We start from the raw sequence: 11,580 nt of genomic DNA on the forward strand, positions 1-11,580 counted from the left end.
TCTGCCGCTCCCTCGGGTCCCCGGAGCTCGTCTCGGACCCGCCGCCCTCCTTCCCAAAGCCGTGTGCGCTTGGCCCCTGCCGTTCCTCCCGGCGGCGTGGACGAGGCGTGCCCACTCGGGACGCGGCGCCATGAACAGCCGAGAGGAGGGCTGAGCGCAGAGCGGCGCGGCCAGGGTCCCTGCGCCGGGGCCCGAGCCCCGTCTCCCCGGGGTGGGGCAGGGCGGGGGTGGGCCGAGGCGTGCACTCGGGGAAGTCTCTGCACGACGCGCATAAAAGGGCGCCGGCTCGCCGCGCCGCGCTGGGAAGCCGCGCCGCCTCGCCCCCGGCCCCGGGAAGGGCATGGCCCCGGCGGACCCCCGGCGGTGACGCGCGCGCGCCGGCCCCGCTGATGCTCTGGGCGCAGCGCTCCCGTATGCCGCGGCTTCCGAAGGACAGGTGAGGCCCGAGGGTGGCCGGGGCGCGCGGCGGGGAGCCGGCTCTGTCTGCCAATGGTGGGGGGGCGGGTGACGAGAGTGCGGGACGGACCTGTGTCGCGGGGGCCGAGGGCAAGCAGACGTGTTGGACGGTTTCCTGGCACTGCAGTGCAGGGGCCGAGGGGCCGGCTTCCGTCCAGGCGAGAGGCTGATGGAATCCTCCGGGAAGATGCGCTGAGCAGGTCTAAGGAACCCCCGAGCCTTTCTCTTCTCCTTCCTCCCCCTCGCGACCTCTCACCCATCCCTCCCTGGTTTCCAGGGAGCCACCAAGGGGATCCCCTAGCGTAAGCGATTGCGCTCTTGCGTTGGCGGGGGAAACCGCAGCTGCAGGGCCGCCTAGCAAATCCTCCGGCTCCGGGAGCTAAGACTCTCGTCCTCCAACCCCCTCGTCTTCCCCTGGAAAGGGGGAGACGCGAAGCCCCCCTCAGCCGGGGGCTGAGCCGCGCGGGAGCTGGGGAAGTCACCGTCTGGAAGAGACGGTCTTTGCTGCCCGGGTGCCAGGACTCGGAGACCCGCGGGGCCACCCGAGCCAAGCTCGGCGTTCACCGCGCCGCCTGCCCGGCGCGTGAGCGCGGGCGCTGGAAGCCGGCCAGGGGCGCAGGGCCGCGCGCCCAGCCCCTCCAGGTTGTCCGCCGCCTGGTGTCCCGAGGCCAGCCTCCCGGGGTTCTCCGGGCGTGCCGGGAGGTCCTGCAGGCTCAGGGAGCTTTCCCTCGAGACCTCGGGATGGGGGTTCCCTGGGGAGCGTTCCTGCGGTCCTCCGGGGGGAGCCGGCTGGAAGGCAGGACGCGGGGCGCGGCTGGGGAGGGGCATCGGGAGGCCGTTGGCAGAACGCCAGGGCGGAGGTCAAGGGCGCGGGCGGGAGCGGGGGAGGCCTGGGCTCGGCGGAGCCAGCTGGCTGCCCTCCGCAAAGCTGCACGAGCCCGTTCGTTCCAGGGCGCAGCGGAGGAAGCTGCGCTTGGCTATTGCGCGGCCGCCTGCACCGTCAGCTCTGGAGGGGCAGCTGAAAGGCGAGACGCGTCCGGATTTTAGAGAGCGTCTCTCTGGAGGTCCTGTAACGGATGGAAGAGCTGCGGCCTCGGAGTGTCCCTACCGCGTGTCAGCGGAGGGAGAGTTTATGATCAGAAGTGAGGGCTTGCCCAGATCAGGGGCGAACCGACAGGCGCGCTTCTCTTATGTGCTCTTTACTTTCCATGTGTGTTACTTATTTGCAAATAAACTTCATGCAAGAGTTGACAGAATATGAGTCGATGAAGGAAGGCATGACCAATGCATGAAAAAATAATCACGGACATTCTAAATGAGGTAGCGGATGCAACCTAATTTTTTTGTTTTTTGCGGTACGCGGGCCTCCCACTACTGTGGCCTCTCCCGCTGCAGAGCACAGGCTCCGGACGCGCAGGTCCAGCGGCCATGGCTCACGGACCCAGCCGCTCCGCGGCATGTGGGATCTTCCCGGACCGGGGCACGAACCCGTGTCTCCTGCATCGGCAGGCGGACTCTCAACCACTGCACCACCAGGGAAGCCCGCAACCTAATATTTATCTGACCGTTTCTTTCCTTTCCTCCCTCCCTTGCTTGCTTCCTTCCTTCTTCTCTCTTTCTCCTTCTTCCTTTTTTTTTCTTTTGTCTTACTGATCTTTTTTGTTTGCCTCAAGATTCTTCATCAGGAAATAATTCCTTTCCTCTTTCTCTAATGGCAGATTTTTCAGAGGTTTGCCCCAAATTTCCTCTCCGGTAAACTATGATGCTGCGCCATCTCAATATTTTGGCTTTTCCAAGGAAAAAGAAAATTAAGGATCATAAACAAAGCCACATATAATGGAACATATTTCGCTTTAGTGAATGCCTCTGTAAGCACTTGAAGGAGATATAATTAAAGCTTTAAGGAATGTCATTAAAAGAAGGAAACCCTTCTGATAATAATGGCCTTCCTGAGAAGCTTTTTATTCAGATATATACACTAAGTAACGGCTTGGCAACAACGTTGGAGGTGGACGCATAACATTTACTTTTATTATTTATTTTATTATAGAAACATGAATGTATCTCTCCTCTCTCTGTATCTATAAGGACAAATATATATACACATTTATACAAATATATACGTGTGTGTATGTATACATTTATACACGCACATGTGTATGTAAGGATATTTATGGGCGTCTATGTGGGCATGTGTATTCCGTACCCTCCTTCACAGCATAGTGAGATTTCCAAGTCATCTCAAAGTCAGGAGGGAAGGTTATATTCTATAGTAACGATTCAAGTGAACAGCGAAAGATTTTAAACAATCAATTTTGTGTTTCTTGATGCACGTGTTTTGTGTCACTAAAATATACCATGTGATGTCTTGAGAAGCTTACCCCCATGGCGCACAATTCAAGTAAAATCCGCTGGAAATACGGAAGCGCTACCTGACCTCTGGTTTTGTGGTTCCACGACAGGTGTCCTGGGATGACCCACCCCGACAAGATGCCAACGCGGGCGCAGTGGCAAGCACTCTCCGTGGTGCTGATTCTGCTCTGGGGACACCCGCGCGCCGCGCTGGCCTGTCCGTATCCTTGCGCCTGTTACGTTCCCAGCGAGGTCCACTGCACGTTTCGCTCCTTGGCTTCCGTGCCCGCTGGGATTTCGAAACATGTGGAAAGAATCAATCTGGGGTTTGTACCACGTTCTTTCTGAGCAATCTCGGCCTCCTCGCACGCATGTTGATTTGGTGGTTCGTTATGTGTGTGTGCGTTTATGTAACTGCGAATATATATTCCTTTATGTGTCACTGTGTCTTGCGTTATGTGCTCCTATATGGGCTGAATCGAGGGGGCATTTGTAACTATACTAAATGTGGTCCTTTGGGGGCTGTTATCTGAATTGATCCATTGCTGGAAGCTTCTATCACAAGGCTTAATAACGAACCATCTCGGACAGCTTCAGTTCCTTGATAAGGCTCCTTTGAAAACAGTTCTTTAATATACTGCAGATATGAAAGCATATGACACACACAAATATACTAATAGTATTCTAAGTAGACTTCGGGAACTATTACAGAATAATAAAAAGAATAAGTGAGACGTCTGTGACATTTTGTAAGTTATCTGCATGACGCAGTTGTGACTGAGGAAATAAGAGTTCTTTCAGATTTTGCCTATTTAAAATATTAATATCTTTTAAACAGATATTTTAATGCAGCATTTCAAGGTAGAATTTTTATATTTTTAGCTTCCTTTTATACCCATATATGCTTTCTATACATTAGCGTACATTGCTATGAATTACAGGTACTCATGTACAATTTTCTTATTAAACAATGTACAACTTCAATAGTAAACAATCATTTGGACTTCTTCAACAAAACATATTAGCTACTTTCTACCACCCATAAAACAACAAAATTATTTAGGGTTTGATGAATAGCCACTGTGGGGACATTTTAATAAGATGAAATGGCCTAACCTGAGGCAACGAACAAAAAATTGTAAACATGCCTAGACGTCTCTGAGTACAGAGCTTCAACCATTCTTGCATTTATTGATTGTAAAGTCCAGTAGTAGAATAAAAGGACGGGAAGTTAAGACAATAAGAAAAACACTTTGTGAATCCATAGCAATAGACCATTAAATAGCTTCCTCCAAAAAAGCTTGGCAAACTTTACGATTTGATGCTCTGAAAAATCTAACCACAATGATGACTGTTCCATGGGGAAAACAATTTGGCTTTGCCAGGAGAGAGAATAGTAACAGTTTCCTTGTTACCATCTTTAAATCATTTTACAATTTTAAAACCAGTTTCCTTTTCACAATCTTACAATTCATTCAGAAGAGGAACTGGAGCTGCTTTGAGTCAGGGTAGGATGGGCTGTGCTAGTTTGTAGAAAGGAAAATAGAGTTTATCTCTGATTTCTCTTCTTTCTTACACCTCCTGGGGTGCAAAATAGCTCTGTCTAGGGATCGCTCCTTTCATGAGCCACTTTCAGCATAGTGTCCCTCTTGCTGGGTTAACTACCTAACCCCTCAAGGCTGACCCCTTGTCAGGGCACAGAATCGGGGCTACCGTTAGGCCTTAGGGGAGCCCCCTAGCAGTGTGGGATTGAAGGCACAGGGGGACTGTTTTCTGCTGTGCTTCCTGTGTAGGATCCCCGAATGCCTCACCTGTTGTGTGTTGAGGGTCTGGGCTGTCAGGTTGGCTAGGGGTTTGGGGAAGAAACTGCATGTATCCTCCCCCAAAAGTTAGCTGTGTGATAGCTTGAGACTTGCAAGACCTATAAACTATTTTTTTGTGTGTGTGGAGCTGTTTGCATCTCATTCACAGTTTCCAGGATGGTTTTCTTCCACCCGTCTTTAAAATGACGTGTTTTGTAAGCGTGGAACCTATGTCCCATCTCAATGAGAACATAGTTCTTGGTGGTTTCGTTTTAAACAATTAATGGTGAAGACAATGAATTGCAGTGTCCTAAAGGCTTTGCCACTAGAATGAAAGACAGATATCAAAATGATTCTTTTTCCTACCATCTCCAATAAGATCTTGAGATGGTTTTGTGTGATATTAAAGATAAAGGAAAAAAAGTAAGGAATAGCTTCACTGCACCCACATATATTACTTCCATCTGGCTTAATTTGTAACATTATTCAATGTGCCACATTTTAAAGATCACTCTTATAATATCACAGCACTATTTCTGGAAACCAGTCTCAAAGCAGATAACGAGGCTGGTATTGTGCCTTTTCTTGGGGGATAAAAACCCAAAAAACAATAGCAATGTCTAATACAGATAGAACTCAGGGTCTGAGTTTTCTATTAGCGGTCTGGAAAGGGTTTAAAACTCTCAAGGAATGGGATTATTGGCAGAGCAGTCATGAAAAATTTTCATTCCCACACAGATGTTTTTAGGGTTCTCACTCAGCACTGAAAGGAAGATCTGCTGTTTCCTGTTTGGACAGCCCCAAAGCTTTTTCAGAAATCACTTTCCAAATATTTCTGAGTAAGAAAATATCATCCAACTAAATGTCTGATTTATAGACCTTTAAAGATTTTTCCCCCTTTGATTAAAAGATGAGTTTTGATGACATCTTTCTGAAATTTTTCCAATGCCCATACTGCTCTTTTTCATTTTAAATTTTGCTTTGGGATCCTAATGGGTATCCGTGAAGCAATTTCACATATATTTGTTTTTCTTTCTTTTTGATTGCGGTATCATTGACACCATGATATGAGTTTCAGGTGTGCCACATAATGATTTGATATGTGTATATATTGCAAAGCGATCCTATGTTTCTGATATAAAAAATCATTCCATTTAGCTGGTTATGTAGTCAGTTATTGCCCGTCAACAGGTGAGGAAGATACTTTGGGGAGAAGGCTGTGTAGCTGATCAGTTAAAGAATGGGACTCTACACCAAGTCATTTCAGTCTGCCGGTCAGATTCTTTTCCTGACTGCCACGTGAGTTTCCCCGTCTCTCTGCTGGCTTTTAGACAGATGCAGAGAGAATTCACCCACACCCCTTGGGTGTGCAGAGAGAATACCATGCTTCCTGCACTGGCCGTTCAGGTGATTCCCTTGTCTCTTGTCTGTCCTGGAAATATCCCCCCCACACCCCCACCCCCCGCCTTCGTAACCTTGACACCAGCAGCACCTGCATCTGTCACTCTCTTAAAAGCAAGCACCAGGAAGGTGATGCAGGAAGGAGGATTCCTGAGCTGACACGCCCCCCATCCAGGACTTTGAGGGGATTTACTCAGGTGGGGAGAGAATCCAGACAACGGTGATCCTCGGCACCCGGGCATCTTCCTCTCCTTCATCTTCTCCCCGCCGCGGCATCCACCATTGTAGCTGGACGTCAAGTTGGAAGTGAGGCTTTGGGGAGGCACAAAAATACCAGGAGAGGAAACACTGGCGAGCCTAGCACGGCCTTGAACGCAAACGTGCTGCGAAACATCACGCTCTTTCTGACCCGTCTGAGAGACGGAGCCTTTGACTCGCCTCACCGTTGCCTCCGAGTCAAGACCTGTCTCTTCCCTCCGGCCTCTCTACTCTTCTTTACCTCTGGGGCCTTCGCAGGTGGTCTCACCTCCTCCCAAGTCCTTAGTCCACGGGTCCGTTCAGGAATGCTTCCTGCACGTGCACATCTCAGGTCTTGATGTGCCTCCTGAGTCCCACCCTCGCCGTGGCGTCTGACTAGCCTCTTCTGCATCCCATGGCAGATATAACTTGGAAGGGTTGCCCCTGCAGGCTTCTCCTTATTTGCAATTCCATCCATCAGCCACGCCTGTGGCCTCTCCCTCTAAGCACGTCTGGAAACTTCCCATGTACGTTTATCTCCACGGCTCCCGCCCTGCCCGCGGACACCAGCGTCCCACCCCGGGATTCACGTGGTCTCCTCATCCCCCCCTTGTCTGTCTCTGACCCATTCTGCGCGGAGTGGAGCTTTGTGGTTTTACCACGTAAACTTCTTCATGTCACAGCCTTCCTGAAAGCCCTCTAGTGACTTCCTGGTGGACTTGGAACAAAGGAAGCGCTTTCCTTTCTACATCCTCCCAATTCTGAGATCACCTGGTCCCTGCCAGCCCCACCCACTTCCCCTGCTGCTAGTCTCCCACTAACTGTTTCCAGACAAGCCTCAGGCAGCAAGGAATGGAGAAGAGTTTACAGGTTGATATTCATCCCCTCTTGGGTGTTCACCATCCCAGGCAGATTTCTTGGTAGAATCCTAAATAATGAGCCAATGAGGTACCACATCAGCCCCCCATACTGTCCACCCTGGGTTAAGGCAGGGACTCTCCACTTCAGCACGTTTGACCTTTGGGGCCCTCTTACCGTTTTGGATACCATGGTTCCTCGTCATCGGGGCTGGCCTGTGCATTGCAGGAAGTTGAGCGACGGGGTGGACCTCACCTCCCTAGAGGCTGTGATCACCAAGGTGTGGGGCACGTATAGGTTTCTGGAGAAATCTGGGCCTGGCTATATCATCTGCTGGGTTAGCTCTGAGCTCTCTACCGGCCTTCTCTAGAGATGCATTTCCTTTTGTTGAGGTGACAAGGGGAAATACAGAAATAATGTCAGGATAGATGTGTTTGATTTCCGCAGAAGCCCTGACCCCGGGTTCCTGCCCTACAACACAGCAAGGTACAGGAGTCTCTGTTCATCTTATAATTGGTTCTCCAGGGATTCACTTTGGGGATTCCCTGGTGTCACAACAGAGCAGTGAGGAATTTCCAGACTGGTCAAGGAAGCATCTTTACCAATCTCTATGCAAAAACAACACCCCAAACGCACCAGAATGTTTACAGATCACTTCCATCACCCATCAGAAATGGGAGCTTGTCTTTGTGAAATAAGGGTGTCTGTTTCATTTGGTCCTTTAGTTCGGAGAACGTCCTTCTCTTACTATAGGCAAAGCCACTTCCAAAGCTGTCTTTTTGGTTTTTGGTTTTTTGGTTTCCATTCATGCTGGCCACGGTTCTTTGTTATGATTTCCAATGAGGGGCCCTTTCGACCAGCTGTGTTTAAAGGTCTCAATCTTATGTATCTCCCAAAATAGCCTGTGACCACGTAAGTGTACTCCGAGTCAGAATTCCCAGCGATCGTGCCTTCACTGAACGAAGGCTAATAAACATGTGTCGGTTTCTTTGCAACCTTAGAAATAGACAAGGGCACAGAGAGAGAGGATTATGCTTTGGGAATGACACTGGTACAACCTTAGAATCAACATTTTGCTAAGTTGCCCCTGGGTGGGCTGGGACATCCTCCCCTGATGGGATTTAACTTCACTGTTCCTCATTCCAGTTATTTATTTTCTAGGTTTAATAGCATACAGGCTTTGTCGGAAACCTCGTTTGCGGGACTGACCAAGTTGGAGCTACTTATGATTCACGGCAATGACATCCCCAGCATCCCCGACGGGGCTTTGAGAGACCTCATTTCTCTCCAGGTGAACCCGGGCATTTGTGAACAGCACGCATAGCAGCCTCTAGGACCAGTCGTGAAGAGGGGAAACTAGAGAGCGCTCCCTAACGATGATTAAAATGGCCATTTTTTTTAACAAAAGAAACGAACTTAATGTCATTACTTTACTGCCCTTTGTTCTGGTTTCTGTTCCTGGTTGTGGGTTGGTTTGTCTTTTGGTTTTTTATTTAATCTTAAACAGGATTTTCCATCCTCCCTGTCTTTGTAGGTTTTCAAGTTCAGCTACAATAAGCTTCGAGTGATCACAGGAGAGACCCTGCGGGGGCTCTGGAGCTTAATAAGACTCCACATGGACCACAACAAGATCGAATTTATCCACCCACACGCGTTCAGTGGCTTAACGTCCCTAAGGCTCCTCCACTTAGAGGGAAACATGCTTCACCAGCTACACCCCGCCACATTCTCCACGTTCACGTTTCTGGATTATTTCAGACTCTCCACCATAAGACACCTCTACTTAGCCGAGAACATGATTAGAACCCTTCCCACCGGCATGCTCCAGAACATGCCACTTCTGGAGAATCTTTACCTGCATGGGAATCCGTGGTCCTGTGGTTGTGAGATGAAGTGGTTTCTGGAATGGGATGCAAAATCCAGAGGTAAGGACAGGAGAGCGGCTGCGTGACTCTTAGCTGCCCAACCTTTACCTCTCTGGACAAATTACTTTCTGCACCGTTGCTTCATCTTAGGTCGGGTGAAATCACATCCTCAAACCAGTGAGGCAGGACATGATATAACTGAAATGTCAAGACATCTCCATGGCATAATTCGAATGCATGTATCCTTTATTGAAATGTAGAGGAATTATCATTTAATCAGTTATAGACAGTTGACTCTGGTTGCCATAGCATGGATGTTTGGAGGATTCTTTTCGACCTTGGGTTACAGCTAAAGGTTGGATTTTCCGTGCATCCCCGTCCTACAGGAAGTATTCAAGGATGCTCGGAAAAGAGAACACTGGGCTGGCTATGTGATTATTCTTTTGTGATGGGGGATACAGGTGTTCTGTATTGAACCGGGGGGGGGGGGGAACCAGGATTTATTGGTAGAAGTTGCAAGAAAGTAGATTTTGCATCAAAATAAGAAAGATTTTTTTCCTTTTTCTTTCACACCCCCTTCCCCAAGCCCCACGTTGGAACCCACCCTCAGAGCCCGTTGAGCTTATCCTACCTGAGTCTCTTAGCTCATCTCCATCCTTACAGCCCCCAGCCTGGGTCTAACTCCTTTCAGCTGTCTCTAAGGAGGCAAATGGAGTGCTCTGAGTAGGTCTTTTTATTTTCTTTTTTTAAAAACATTTCTTATTTTATTATTATTATTTTTAATTTATTTATTTATGTTTGGCTGCTTTGGGTCTTTGTTGCTGAGCGTGGGCTTTTCTCTAGTTGCGATGAGCGGGGGCTACTCTTCATTGCCGTGCTCGGGCTTCTCATTGCAGTGGCTTCTCTTGCTGTGGAGCACGGGCTCTAGCTGTGCAGGCTTCAGTAGTTGTGGCACGTGGGCTCTAGAGCACAGGTTCAGTAGTTGTGGTGTGTGGGCTCTAGAGCGTAGGCTCAGTAGCTGTGGCACACGGGCTTAGTGGCTCTGCGGCGTGTGGGATCTTCCCAGACCAGGGCTTGAACCCGTGTTCCCTGCATTGTCAGGCGGATTCTTAACCACTGCGCCACCAGGGAGGTCCTGAGTAGGCCTTTCTGCAGCCTTGGTTGGTTACCCTGCTTCAATCAACTTCCCACAGAGCAGTTGTCAGACACGTTTTCAGAGTAAACACCTGCTCATGCCTCACCGCTGCGTCCATCTCCACTGGTCTCCTGCTGCTCTTAGGATAAAGCCCACACTTCTTACCATAGTTCCTATAGTGGTGCTCCCACTCACTGCCTACCTCCTGCAATGGGCTGGCCCCACCGTCCCCTGTGCTCACTCTGCTGTAGCCACACCGTGCTGCTTTCTTTTCCGTGCACCGTCTGAACCTATTTGTAGCTCAGCGTCATTGGACCTGGTCATCATCTACCAAGAACACTCTTCTGCTAGATGTTCAAGGGTCTGGCTTCTTTTCAGCGTTCACATCTTCACTGAAAGCTCTCCTCCTCTGAGAGGTCTTGCTATCATTAATTTCGGCTTAGCCTCTCAGCCTGTGGCCATCAAGGAACTTCCAGCCCACACACCTTGTCACAATTTTGTTTTCATTTATACATGTCACAATTTTGTTTTCACATATATATATTCTTTTTCAGATTCTTTTCCATTGTAGGTTATTTATTGAGTATAGTTCCCTGTGCTATACAGTAGGTCCTTGCTGTTTATCTAGTTTATACATAGTCCTGTGCATCTGTTAATCCCAAACTCCTAATGTACCCTCTCCCCCCTTTCCCCTTTGGTAACCGTAAGTTTGCTTTCTATGTCTGTGAGTCTGTTTGTGTTTTATAAATAAGTTCTTTTGTATCATTTGTTTAGACTCCATATACAAGCGATATCATATGATATTTCTCTTTCTCTTTCTGACTGACTTCACTTAGTATGGTCATCTGTAGGTCCATCCATGTTGCTGCAAATGGCATTATTTCATTCTTCTTTATGGCTAATATTCCATTGTATATATGTACCACATCTTCTTTGTCCACTCATCTATCGATGGGCATTTGGGTTGTTTCCATGTCTTGGCTATCGTAAATAGCACTGCTGTGAACATTGGGGTGCATGTATCTTTTCGGATTATGGTTTTCTCCAGATATATGCCCAGAAGCAGGATTGCTGGGTCATATGGTAGTTCTAGTTTTAGTTTTTTAAGGAACCTCCATACTGTTCTCCATAGTAGCTGTATCAACTTACATTCACACCAACAGTGCAGGAGGGCTCCCTTTTCTCTATAATCTCTCCAGCATTTATTGTTTGTAGACTTTTTTTTTTTTTGGCGGTATGCGGGCCTCTCACTGTTGTGGCCTCTCCCGTTGTGGAGCACAGGCTCTGGACGTGCAGGCTCAGCGGCCATGGCTCACGGGCCCAGCCGCTCTGCGGCATGTGGGATCTTCCCAGACCGGGGCACGAACCCGTGTCCCCTACATTGGCAGGCGGACTCTCAACCACTGTGCCACCAGGGAAGCCCTGTTTTTAGACTTTTTAATGATGGCCATTCTGACTGGTGTGAGTTGGTACC

General features: G+C 49.0%; 1 protein-coding gene across 1 annotated transcript in view; it reads left to right on the top strand.

Annotated features, from left to right (window-relative positions):
• The first annotated feature begins 290 nt into the window (after positions 1–290).
• The window catches only part of MXRA5 (matrix remodeling associated 5), a 28,842-nt gene continuing 17,552 nt past the window's right edge, over positions 291–11,580 (top strand). Inside the window, exons 1-4 of the mRNA XM_060086626.1 lie at positions 291–436; positions 2,919–3,134; positions 8,268–8,397; positions 8,641–9,031. Of these exons, the coding sequence (XP_059942609.1) occupies positions 390–436; positions 2,919–3,134; positions 8,268–8,397; positions 8,641–9,031 (784 nt within the window). The 5' untranslated portion in view covers positions 291–389. The remainder of the gene's footprint in view (positions 437–2,918; positions 3,135–8,267; positions 8,398–8,640; positions 9,032–11,580) is intronic.

The sequence above is a fragment of the Mesoplodon densirostris genome, chromosome X, assembly GCF_025265405.1.
Source record: "Mesoplodon densirostris isolate mMesDen1 chromosome X, mMesDen1 primary haplotype, whole genome shotgun sequence".
Classification (NCBI taxonomy): domain Eukaryota; kingdom Metazoa; phylum Chordata; class Mammalia; order Artiodactyla; family Ziphiidae; genus Mesoplodon; species Mesoplodon densirostris.